The sequence below is a fragment of the Nothoprocta perdicaria genome, unplaced genomic scaffold (genome assembly GCF_003342845.1).
Source record: "Nothoprocta perdicaria isolate Ctin4 unplaced genomic scaffold, notPer1 scaffold_89, whole genome shotgun sequence".
Taxonomy (NCBI): Eukaryota; Metazoa; Chordata; class Aves; order Tinamiformes; family Tinamidae; genus Nothoprocta; species Nothoprocta perdicaria.
In genome coordinates this window covers 1,159,093-1,172,757 of record NW_020456187.1, presented here as the reverse complement: position 1 = coordinate 1,172,757, position 13,665 = coordinate 1,159,093, and the positions used below count along the sequence as shown (strand labels likewise).

Below are 13,665 nucleotides of genomic sequence, written 5' to 3'. Positions count from 1 at the left end.
AAAAAAAAAAAAAAAAGGCCTAGGTAGCACTTCTTTCAACTATAAAGCAGGATCTACTAACATTTTCCATGCTTCACCCTAAAGCCTTTCAACATAAACACCACCAAACGTAATCTGAGCTTGTTTAAAATGCCCCGTCCAAAGAGTTCCTAGGATAAAACCAGGAAACCTCTTTCCACTAGCGTCATTCAAAAAACTGCTTACACCTGATATTCCTATTGATACTTTCATACTAATACTCCAGTCTTCCCACTTTTAAGCTGCAAGTAACTTGCATAAACAGTAAAACAGTGCTAAGTCTTCAAAAACAGATGTGTCAAATCACATTTCAAGCCTTCTTGGAAATCACTTCCTTTCCTTCCTTTTTCCTTTAAAAAAAGGCTTTACACCTAAAGTCAAACATCTATTCCTTTTCTGTCTCCCCTTCTCTCAGTCCACAAACACCAAAGTTGGAGAAACCCTAACGGCTGAAATTATTCCCAGGAAAAATGTGCTCGGAATCTTGGCTAATCCATGAGGAATAATCTTCAGCTAATAACATCTTGCTGGAAATATTACACTTACTCTTCTTTGGAACCTTCCTTTGGGATGGAACATAATAGAAGTTTATGAGAACAAAATGTCACCTAGGAGCAGCAGCTAGAGACTGTTGTGCCATGACACATCTGCTTCATTATGGTTGAATTAGAATCTGTCTATATTGGCCARTGGGACTTGAAAATAAATTTCAGTGAGGTCCCTGCCATTTTACTAGTTGTAAGGACATGTCCGGTTAAGTCTCCTCCTGATTATGGACCAAAAAAAAGTCATTCCATTAATCCTGACAGCTTCTATCTCCAGTACATAGCACTGAAAGCCAAGCTGATGTAGAGGGAAAACTAAATGATACAAGCTATAGATTAATATTGATTTTGAGAGTGGGGCTGCTAATAACCAGCTGCCACTTGGATTTCATATCACTGATTGCAATCCCTTGAGCGCAGTTGTCCAATCAGTTTTCCTTTCAACTTATCATGGGACAATCCATATCTCCAGAGTTTGGCTATAAGGACAGTATGGGAGATTGTGTTTAAAACCTCACTGAAGTTGAAGTAAACAACCTCCAGTGATCTTCCCTCATCTACCAAACCAGTCGTCTTATCACAGCAGGCACAACTTGTCCTTGGTAAATCCATCCTGGTTTTTCCRAGTCACCTTTTGGTCCCGCATATTCCTAGAAATGGCTGCCAAGAGGATTTGCCTCAGAATCCCCATGGATTGAGTTTAGGTTGACCAGCCTGAAAGTACTTGGATTTTCTTCTTGCCTTTCTTGAAGACGGATGCTTGCCTTCTTTCAGACTCCAGGAAGCCTTCCCCATGATCATGACCTTTCAAAGACAACAGACATTGGTCCTGCAATGACACTGGCCCGTTCCACCAGGCAGCCATRGCTGCATCTCTTCCAGTCATGTGGACTGGTATCTTACGTAATCTCCAATTCCTTTTTTTGTCTGCCAGTAACGCTTCATTCCCTTGGTGTCAGGGACCTGCGAGCCCCGAGAACAAATCTTGCCAGCTAAGACTGAAGCAAAGAACGCATAAAGTACCTTAGCATCATTCATCCCAGATGAAAGGAAATCTTGTAAAGCATCCACAGTAAAAAGACTTTCTTTGAAACATACTCTCATAAATAAGCAATGGTTTCTGTGATTATGGGTTAATATTCTTGGWATTCAGCTGCTAGATTTGGGCAGGTCTCAGAATTTGAGATAATGAAATGTTCAGAAACATCGTTTTTTTCTCTCTTTTTTACTTTTGATTAACTCAGTTTCATAGTATGAAAACAAACACTCTGCATACTCTGGTCCTACCTAAATACTGCAAAAAATGGGTGAGCTTCCTGTAGCGTGGCTTGCAGATGAAGCAATAAAAGCCCTTAGAAACAGAAAAGACCCGTGAGCATTTGTATACAAGACCAGGACAGCAAATCTGAAATTAAACCATCAAAGCTGCAAGGGCTGAATGCCCACAGCTCTTGGGAATTCACGGGATCAGGACTGACAGTTCTAGCTCATCATTACCAGTAAATCAGGTCTGACTATTTTCATGGAGAGTCAGCAGTGCTGATGGGAAGCGACTGCCATCACACTGTGCAAACACATCTGTTGGGACAATCATCTAGGCTGTTTATATTCATGGCAAGGCTGGTGTAATTGATTCCATGCTGGTCATTCACATGATAGCAGAGTCAACTGAATGCAGGTTGCCCTAGGACTGTGATAATGCATTCCTGGCCAGAAACAAGTTTGAGTTCAGGCTGGTAGGAAAGACTGGTCTTGTCTTCACCTTTCTCCTCATTCCCCTTTGCTTTACCTTGCTCCAACCATCATAGTAAACAAACAACAACATTGTCAAGATCCAAGATGCCAGCTCACATCAGAAGGAAGGCGACGACACAACATGTCACATTACAGCACAAACGCTCCAGCTGGCTGTAGAGCTGTCATCATTAGCAGCAAGATACCATTGGGAGCCATCGTAGTTGGAAGTCAGCAGAGACAGCCGTTTGCTCGTTACAGATCTCTGATTAACATTCAGGAGCACACACGAGTGTCATACCTGATGTAACATGTCATGTGTCACTTTGCACATCCTGGGTTAGCTGATTCCATGAGCTTGTTCTCTTTGATGTTTCTGCATAACCAGATGCAATTAAAATCCCAGAAGAGTTCTCAATGAAACAGTCCCAGTGACGCCACGTAACTACTGTAGCATGGTATGGACTCAAAAGCTCTGTCTCTCTACTACCCAGAGTAAAATGCCACACTGAGATGAGAACAGAAGTCACTATAAAACTTGTTGTYGTCGCTTTGAGCCTGCAATGATTCCTAGGGAAAGTTCTTCATCTTGACAAAGYGGAAAGATGCTGCCTGACTCGCTGATCCCTGGTAGGACAGTGGATGTACAACAACACTTGTGCCCAAAATGACATGTAAATATCTTTGCTGGAAAGGACTCACATYGTTTTGTCTGGAGGACTATACAGGCATAAGATATATCCTGGCAGGCTAGCCCCTCTGCTGAATAGATAGGTGGAGAAAAACAGACACGAGAATGAATGGATAGAAGTGCCAGAGGGGAAGGTAGAGATGAACGAGAGAACATTAGGGTGAGAATGTGTAATTCAGTTTCACAACCACTAAGTATCAGTCGGGCTGCTATATCTGGCATTTGTCAGAATAAGGTGCTGGAGCCTGGCATCAATGAAAAACAGCCCATAGATCATGACTTATTTTTAACGAAAATCTGCACATGCAAAAATSATCTTTTGATCTTGCATATGCAAAATTTCATTTGAATAACACCAGAAATATGACTGTCACATGGGTAATAGAACCACATTAAAAATCAGGTTTTCTAGTAGTCTCTCATTTCTATTTTCAGTCCTCCTTCAGAAGGACAGTTTCTGATTTTGCAGAGTAAAGGGTTCTCAATTCTCTCCCTCAATCACAGTACACATAAGCTTTCTGTAATGTCTACATGGCCAAAGATCAAACACAATAGAAATCAATGTCATAACTGAGAGCCAACTATTTCAAATAATCAAAAGCTTACTGCATATATTTAAAAAGGGAGTAATAGAGTTCTATACAAGTAGTGAAATTCATCACATTTACCTTTAGCACTCAAAGATTTAAGGCATTTAAGCTAGTTAGTAGTGAGAGGTGCTTCGAAAAACTTTTTTTCTGACAGCAGTATGTTAATAAAATGGGAATAATTGCTCTTTGGAGGTTCTATGGTGAGACACTCCTCTTTACAAGGAATAATGGTTGCAGGGATACATACTGAATACAGTATCTATTACATAAAAAAAAAGAATTCAGAGAGTATATATTAAAGTTTTAAGGGAAATAAAAAGCTTTTGCTGGTACATCTAGTATTTTATAGACACAAAACAGAGACAYAAAACTTTAATATATATTCTAGTGAATACCCTAGAAAGACATCAAATCTTGGTGTGGATGTCAGACCTCTTGGTATTTTGTTCCAATCACTTTCCTGCTTAAAAATGTGTCTGTACTATTTTGTATGCAATATTTTTGTATTTCTTTCTTCCAGAGATTAATTCTTGACAGATCTTTCTGCAGCAGAGTGACAGGGTCTATATTAAAAGCAGTAATACAGCTACATTTAGAAAAGCCTTGAACTGACTGAATTCAATAACAGCCAAGTTCATAGGAGTAGCTTATCATAAAGTCAGGACTTTGCTGAACAAACATTGCATTTTGCTTCAAAATCCAGATGGTTGCTGAAGAAAAAAGACAAAAGAAATGAAATGCTCAGGTGAATATTTCACTTCCTAAGCTGCTCCAGAACAAGCCAAACATAATTCCTTGAAGCAAAATAATAACAACAAAAGAAAAACTTTCACAGTAATAAAAACTTTTGTTCTCTCATTTTTTTTTCCCAGACAGTTCCATTTCTTGAAGGTAGCAAAGAAAAGGGCATGCACAGAAGACTTACTTTGCTTTGAGTGTTTCCTCCTGGAAATTCCACTGAGGGTCTTCCACGAGCTGCAGTTCCCGTAAAACACTCCCTGGCTTGTAAGCTGCGTTGATCACCATGCTAAGAACCTAAAGAGAGACAAAACCAGCATTGCCCATGGGTTGCAGTCCTTGGCCTCAGTGGATACATCAGGGATGCACGGCAAGAGCTGCTACAAGTGCCAACTGAGGTTCAAGGTTGCACAGAGTACATGGTAGATCCAGTGTGAAGAGGTCCCAGAGCTGATCAACATGCCAAGATGATGCCTCCATCTGAAGCTGCAAATAGGTTGAATGGGGTTGACCCCAATGGTCTCCTCTGAAACTGCACTTGGGCTTTGAGTCAAACCCTTTCCACCAAGGCTGTCCCAAAGCATGTGTCACTCCCTGCATCCTCAATTTAATGGAAAATGAAAATGAAAGGAGCTTGCAGGAGGCACGGCTGAAGCCCAGTCTGTATCTGCTAGGTGTGACCACAGCTGTGTGCCAATCCACTTAACCCAAAGTCTTCAAGAACAAAAACAACTCCTACTGTTAGCTTACAGAATCCAAGCTTTAATAGTCTGTGTGTCGCCTAAGGAGATAAACATAAGAAAAACAAATCTCTTCACAGCACTAGACCATGTTTAGTACACAGTGCTTTGTATGGACATGAATGACCCTGCAGTTGATCTGTATCAGTTTTGATATAATTTAGCTCTCTACCTAATGTCTACCCTTAGCTCCCTGGAGGCCTGCAAATGATTGATGAGAGTTAAGTTTCCTCAGCACCTATGAAATACCCAGCAAGTCACACTGCAAACAGTACATTTTTTTTTTTTTGATCCAACAACATGAGGATTTTCTGGCATTTCAAAAAAATACATGGGATGAATCATTTTCGGGCAAGGACTTCACTTAATGCTGTATATTACCAAGCAAAACAGCAATGTTTAAGTAGCCTAGCTAGTTTATTTACTAGAAACAAAATCTGATTTATCACTGGGCCCTTGTAAACACTATAGGAACATCTCTTTAAAAAAATGTAATTAGAGAGACCTAAAGCCTCTCTAGTGCCTGATAATAGTAGCAACAGCTCTGTTCATGTGTACATCTCAAAATACCACATGAGGAGGGGCAGGAGCATCCTCCCGATCTCACAGACAGGGAAACTAAAATACTGCCCTACTTGCAATTATCCAGCTGCTTTCCATTTGCTCACAACCCACTGCAGCAGTTACCACTGGCTGAGTCTAAGATGGCTCTATTCAAGCAGGCTTATGCCCCGACTTATTTTTTCCCCCAACTTCACTCAAAATCCAAACATTTCAAAAGGAGCAAAGCAAAGACACTGGAGTCTGTAGCAGCTAAATGCACAAAATCCTCTTTTAATTAGAATTTCCCACTTGACTGCACTCCACATGGAGAAGACATAACTGAGGCTAAGGCACTGTAATACTAATGCTCTCCTAATGTGCACCTTCCCATCCCTCCAGCCAGACATGACTTTCTCAAGTGGCCAGCTCTGATGGGAGCATAAAGAAAAGGTAGGTTTTCAAAAAACCTGTAGCATCTGCAAAATCTCCACACAAATTCAGAGTCCATGAAATATCTTTCCCTCTCAGGCCATAAAATAAAGTAGTCCTCTGCAAGAGCACAGTGGAAAATCTCTTTTAATGTACTCTTCTAAACCCACCCTGGCTTGCTCAGGCATTATCCAAGACACTCAGTGARCCTCAGCCCTGCAAAGACACTCCACATACCCACACTTCCCACTAAATTAGCTTGTCATCACCATGACTCTCAGTAATCTTCTAAACTCATCTTATAAGGAGCGTTTTGACAGAATAATAATTTCCCTTTAGGGAAAGGACAAAACAATAATGAAAAAAAAAAGGTGTTAGCTTTTACTCCTCATGTATCATGTATTTCATATGTGTCACTGGGCCTGGCATTCTACCTTGCAGCAGGAGTCCATTATCATACTAATAAGGTTATCTTCTAACAACATTATCCCCCAATCTCACACACTGTTAAACACTAGGAAGAGACTAGAATACTTTGTTTCTTGGGGAGAAAACTAACTGGAATTAAAAAAAAAAAAAGTTATAAATCTATGAAGTTATTTTGACACTTTCTTTGGATTTTCAGAACCCATAGGAGACATTTGTGAGCATGATCACACAGCACCACCACTATCAGCTTCACCCAGTTAGCACCTKTCATCTTTAGCTATAAAGCTTCCAAAGTCATAGATTTGCAAGTACATAAAGACTTAACTTTTGCCATACTCAAGGCTGCRTATGACATCTACAAAAATACAGTTAGATCCAAAGCTGGAGAACAGGTGAGGAGAAGTCCACCGAGCAGTCCTGAAGAGCATGTTATCAAACCCTCTCGTAGAAATGAAGTTCATATCTCTTTGGACTATAGAAGATCTATCTGATTTGGACTATCTGACCATCCAGACCATGATAAGTCCATCAGCTTGGATCAGTCATACACTTACGGCTTAGTGCAACCTACTTTACCACTGCAATTGAGACATCTGATTTAATTATGCRAATTTCTCTTAAAAAGTCATTAAGGGCTCCTAAAATTTCAAACTGCAAAGTGCAACAGATTTCCTTCAAAAATGCTGTCCGATTTTTTCTATTTCCATTAGTTGGTCAGGACCTTAAGTCCTTTATTTTTAATAGAGAAAGAGCAAAGTGACTTAAGAATAACAACAGCAGTATGCAGTCAGGCTAATCTCTAGAACATATTTCCCTAAAATCTCATGGGGTACAGATCACTTGCAGTCTTAAAAAGACATTTTGTTTTTAGGAGATGTTGCCATAGTAAGTTGTTGGCATAGATGGAAGAATTGTTCAGAGATTTTTTTTAGTTATCGTGATCCAACAGCTACATCAAGAAGGCAGTCTACCCATTTTAATTTAATTTAATTTAAAATAGTTTGTTACATTGTAACATGCTATTATAAAGCCACTCTTTTCCAGCACTGGTGCAGTTGCTGGACAGTAGGAACTGGTATCTCTGCTATATCTTGCTCCAAATCTCAACTTCTTTTTTTCAAACATGTATGTTAGAAAGAAGATAAGCTTCAAAGGTGATGTTAAACCCCCATCACCTGCCTCTCAAAGTGAGAAGTTGGATGGAAAGCCTCTGACTCTGAAGTCAGCATCTAAGTAAGCCACAAGAAACCACTGGTCCCAATAGGGATTTGTGGTGGCACTGGGAATAATTAACAGATGGGCTTTAAAAATGAGTTTGGTAATCCATACCAGAAAGTTACCTTTCACTCATCTGCAGCTTTGCATGAATGCAAAAATACACACAGACACATACACACAATTAAAGCAAGTACTTCTGATCATACTACCGGATAAGCTGCAATTGCAAAATATTGCCTAGAAATCTTGCTCAAGAGCTGCTATCCTGCAGGGTCTGTGATGAAGGAACAACAAGATCTTGGGGGAAAGGAGGCAGCAGCATGAATCCTTGTTGTGCTGTGGTTTTTGGTATAGCCCCCTGAGGGTCAAGTGTGGAGGAAGGCAGAGGGTAGAGGTCTGCCTCCTCAGCACCCACCAGCAGCAAGATTTCCCATCAGCTGCTGCTGAAGGGGAGGGTACATCTGCTCTCTTCTTGTTTTAGCTGAACTGGGCCAGGGGACGAAGCAGGAGATTGATGTTACAGTACTCTCAGTGTAGGCTTGTCTTCTCCGCCACTCCCCTGTGGGCTGCAGAAATAAAGCCTATGCATAATTTATCTATTCCAAACAAGTTACACTGATACATAATTTACAGTAGCCTGCAATTTTTCAATATAATGAGAGAGATAATTATAATGCATTTGCCGTCTCCAAGCCACAACATCTACAGGCATAAAGTGAGACAAAGCCATCAACCTCAGTGCTGAGAATGGGTTCATAGGAATGACAGCTCTTCTCCACAACCCTTGGAGGACTTCGCAGCCCTTCAAAGCTTTGAGGTTGTGGTCATGGGGTGTGTGCACGGAGAGATCACAGAACCTGTTCGTCAGCAGGTATCTCCCACCTCTTGCTTACTGCAGGTGCTGGGTACCTGACCCCTCTCCATGGGACACAGAGCTGCTGATATCCATCATGACAGCAGCTAATAGGATTCAGGCAGATTCCTCTCAGAGCAAAGTCCCAAATGCCTCTTCATTCTTCCTAAAACTTGGACCAAACCCTCATGTCTATATGAAACAAATGAGCTTGGATTTACTGCAAAATACCATTGGGCTACGGTGGGCCATTGCCACAGCCCTGCTCCTTGGGAGGTCATTCATGTCTCCATGAGCAAAAACCCTGTGTTTCATTGACACTCGTTCCTGCAGCAAGCAATTCTGCAAAAAGGCACAGCAAGGAAATATAGGTTATTTTTAAGAAAATCAGCAGAATTGCTCAAGTTCATTTTGACAGATGAGAATAAGTTCCATTCCTCTGGAATCTGAAGGAGCTGGTGTAAGTGAACATAGAAAAGACATAAAACTCTAGGTAAGGTTCTTGCAGAAGCTATTACATATGTTTTGAAAATCCAAATTCTAGAGGGATAGGAGGAAGAAACATTAGTTTAAATATTGGCTGTGCATGCCTCATGTTTGCCCCATGCTGCTTTTTCATTGTCTGCTTTTCAAGTAGCAGCAGATTGCTAACGTTCCCCATCAGCAAGCCGATACGGACCTGCTTTCAAATTTGGCAGCTGTCAACTTTTGCTCTGCAACCACTTTATCCTGCTTTCTGCTGAGGGCTATTTTGTTTTTGCTTCTTTCAGATCCAAGTGTCCCACCTGCACAAGCAGCTGGATTACTGAGCTCTCTCCACAGCCCAGCTTTTATCCACGTGAGACATCAAACAGCGCTGTTGAGTAAAGAAGCTTACAGAGGTTAAGAGCAAGCAAATGAGGACGCACGAGTCACTCTAAAGTACAGGCACGTTCTCAAAGGTGAATGAGATGGAGTCTCACACTTCACACGCCTCTGCTAAGGGGGTGGGAGACATCTCACTCAGACAACCACCAACATCCACAAMTGAGCTAGCACTGAGGCTTTTACAGATCCAATATATGAATGGAGATCTAAAGCTCCTGTGTCTTTCCATTGAGGGCAGAGAGATGTCAGCTATACCCTTGAATCATAAATATCTGTGTTAAGCAGGGTTCCTACAAATCCAGGGTAGAAAGCCAGAAGATCATGATTTTTAGAAGAATCAAGTAGAAAAAGTTTTTAAGGTGCCAACTGTTTGATCCAACGTTACCACACTCCTGTTCTTGCCCACCAGAAGTCACCTTGCCTCTCATTTCTACATGGACTCTAGTCTGTGCAGGAAATTTTACACGTATTTTTCAGATAAGCCAGCTTTTCCCCAATGKTAAGCACTCAGCACACTGTGGATGTGTCCCAAAGCAAGCAAGCATTATTTGGTCAGGATTAAGTGAACAGATTTTGGTTCCCTGCCATCAGKGCTGTTTGGGATTAACTCCACTGCATTCAGCCAGATCGGAGCATGCCACAGCTTCCCTACAGCACATCACATACACAGGCTTGACTTTCACTCCTGTTAACTCTGGATCCTGAAGGCTCAGGCCCCATGAGAAGGTCACACATGGGAGGATGTCAGTCATGAAGAACCGGCACAACAGCAGTGAGGATGCTGCATTACTTGTTCCAGGAGAAAAAGGTCCATAGCAACACCATAGACCTGTCCACAGACCATGGACAGTAGCCATCCTGGAGGACCTGTTCCAGTTGGAACATCTCTCTTGCACAATAGTCACAGATGGATGAAACTCATTCCTAACCAAGAAAACTTCCCATGTTTCAAAACTGTCATCTCCCCCACAAAAAACCCTAATGCATGTACTTATCTTCATTTCTGAGCATGCAACCTTGACTAAAGGAAAACCATATTAGAAAATCACTATTGAACTCAAGGTCAGTTCTCCTTTTTACGCTGGACACCTTGCAACACGACTCACATTCTCCCTTGAAATCCTCCCCAAAGGGTAGCTGATCCATACCTCTTTAAGGACTAGAACACACTTGCCAGGCCCAACAGAYTGAGGTAGCTCTGCTATTCTGCCTTTGTTTAAATATGGACCTGAGAAGCAGCGGTGGTTGATGTAGAGCTGAGGGCAGCTGTATCTCCCATTGATGGTGCCTGCAAGGAGAAAGCAACATTCATGTGTGTTCAGCACTTTTGTACAGCAAATCAAGCACTTCCTCCTCCTAGATGTACAGAAGGAGGGGAAAGGGGACATGACAAGGAAAGTTTCATAGCAACTGCTCTGGTCATACATTCTACTGAAAGAGAATGGGGATGTGATTTCCCTCATAATGTGATCTGAAGCTCCTTCATAACTTGCATTGCAGATATGAGCTATTTGATTGCATATCAGCAGACAGGGAACATGTTACCTGCTTCTCACAGATAAGGAAGCGACTCAGGGAATAAATATAGGTGAAAGGCTCTACAACTTCTGTTCAGCAACTGCCTAACTAGGTAAGGACTGAGGTGCTACTCATCTGACCCAACTTGGATCTACAGAGTTTTCTGAATCCAAGATAATCATGCTGAGCTCCATGAGCCCATAGGGAGAAGCMGGTGTCTCCAGGTGTGGTGCATATGCTGGACAGATGGCTATTCACATAACCCAGATGATCATACCTAGAAAGAACCTGTTTCTTCTGCATTTCCCTTTAAGAAGGCCCTGAGGTTTAGGTTGGGATGTAGGTGCGTGTCTTGCAAACCACTGCAGCAAGGTGAGTTAAATCCTGCCCCTTCTGCAATGTCAATGCAATTAACTGCATGAATATTGTACTCTCTGAACCCCCTGCCATCAGCAACGGGAAGAAAAAAAAAAATCACCTTTAGCTGAAGTAGCRGCCATAGCACACAGCCGTGATGCTAATATAAGGATGCACTAAGTTCTGGCATAAGCAATTTCATGGATGCCAATTAAAAAGGTGCATCCATTTCCACTTCATTAGCCCGGCCATCACATCATTAGCTGAACTAGGGAAGCTATAAGGAAGCCCAGGTAACCCAAGYAAGATGCAACATTTGCACACAGAGGACTAGATGTAAATCACAGAAACCTGCTGTTTGCAAGTCTATACCCTCTGCGGGATTTGGCTTTGGTTGCCCCTTTCCCATAGGACATGCTCTTTGGGGTTCTCCTCTCTCTACAGACACCTCCACCTCGAATCAAGGAGAAGACCCTGAGGATGCCGTTACCTGTGGTGTCCGGATGAGGAACCGGGCAGAGGTCATGAGGTATCTTCTCAACAGGCACTGTGGATGGTAACCTGTGAAACGACATTTCAACATGTTGAACAAGAGGGCACAGATGGAGCTGTTCRAGCTTCCTGCTGGACCTGAGAGGTGATACAAATCTGCTGGGAGCAAAGCACGGAGAAGCTCCGAACGCAGCCCTACCTCCACGCAGACCACTCATTCCAGACACATATTCCAGAAATGGACACAAACATTTCAACCCTCTAAACTGCAAGTATTTTCACACACTACCTCAAGTGCCTTGAATTTTGGTTTTTAGAARCTGGAAGAACTAGATACATCCTGGTAGATGCTTCTCTAACCATCCCTTACCAGTGACCAGAAGTTGGGATATTGGCCACACAGCCCCAACTAGTAAGATAGCTCTATTGCAAAAAGCTTCTAATGTGCTCACAAGTATTTTTTTTTTTTGAGATCTGATTCATCACTATAAAAATATCAGCCTGAGGCCCCTCTCAAAAAAACTTACTGTTTTTCTGGTTGCACAACTGCAATTCTTCTCTTCTTTTGTACTGCAAAAATAAAGGAGAGAGAAGAATACTTTTGTGTTCCTCTGTCCTACAAAGTACACACATAATATACAAAAAGCTGCATACGTGCACTGACTGTAATAACTTTTAACACAATTAAATGGTACTTAATTACTATTGCCATCTTTCTTTTTAAGTCACTACTACATAAAAACCTGTTTTAAAGATGTAACAGCGCATTTAATCTTTCCTCAAGAATGTTAATATTGTGTTTTATGGGATCTATGTAAAAAAAAAATTAAAATAAAAACACTTTTTTTTCCATAAACACATATGGATAGGATTATATTTTATGAGTACGATTACTTCCAGCATAATTTATCTTCAGCTATAAATTGCRATAAGGCTGCTTAATGTTGCCATAGCAGTAGTCTCCCAAATTAGGCCCTGGCTGCCTGATTTTTAACATAAGAATATTTAACTCTTCAAAAAGGCTGACACATTTTAAAATTTGCCTTTCACATGTTAAGTAATATAAACTGTGAGGATAATTATTCATCTGGTGGCTTGAGATCGGAGTTGGATGGGCTCGGTGAGAGCACCAGGACACCCGATCTCAGCCAGTGATTTCCAGCTGGGGACATGGCAATACTGTGGCTCCTCTCTTTCCTGCTAGACTCCTAGGTAAATGCTAGGAAAATCTCCGGAGTAATAACAGCCACAAACTGAAGCATCAGAAGTTCCACAAGAACTTGAGGAAAAAATTCTTAACAGTGAGGGTGATAGAACTCTGGAACAGGTTGCCAAGAGAGGTTGTGGAATCTCCGTCTTTGGAGATCTTCAAAACCCACTTGGACACAATCCTGTGCCACATGCTGTAGGTGATCCTGAGTGTGCAGGGGGTTAGACTAGAGGATCTCTAAAGATCCCTTCCAACCTTAATGATTCTAGGATGCTAGAAGAGCAGCAAGATAACAGAGCACATCACCTGGGAAGAGGCGCAAACTCCACCACAGGAGAGCACGTGAACATTCCTTAGCCTAGGTGATGCTGATTCTGTCTTGGACAGGGAGCACCTAGATGACCTTAATAGACTATATTCATGTATTTTATTTTATGAGTCCCAGTCCTGCATTCCTAACTCACTTCCCTGCACTGGATAGTTTGTCCCTCATAGTGTGCACTCTGCCATAGAGATGATAGGAAGCACCACTAAAGGAGCGTGGCTCAGGAGTCTTTCCCAAAGCAAACAGCATCATTTTTAGAGGGACAGATCACACAGGCAAGTACAAATTAGTCAACAGCACAGGTGTGGAGCTGTGTCAGTAATTAGGCTTGTTAATAATTCTTACAGTATGGTTACAGACTGATTACT

At 41.7% G+C, this 13,665-nt stretch overlaps 1 protein-coding gene across 1 annotated transcript in view; it reads right to left on the bottom strand.

Annotated features, from left to right (window-relative positions):
• SFMBT2 (Scm like with four mbt domains 2) overlaps positions 1 to 13,665 on the bottom strand; it is a 77,865-nt gene that overhangs the window by 7,227 nt on the left and 56,973 nt on the right. Inside the window, exons 12-15 of the mRNA XM_026052463.1 lie at positions 12,290 to 12,332; positions 11,761 to 11,831; positions 10,544 to 10,683; positions 4,504 to 4,613 (exon numbers count right to left, since the gene is read on the bottom strand). Coding sequence (XP_025908248.1) covers positions 4,504 to 4,613; positions 10,544 to 10,683; positions 11,761 to 11,831; positions 12,290 to 12,332 — 364 coding nt within the window. The remainder of the gene's footprint in view (positions 1 to 4,503; positions 4,614 to 10,543; positions 10,684 to 11,760; positions 11,832 to 12,289; positions 12,333 to 13,665) is intronic.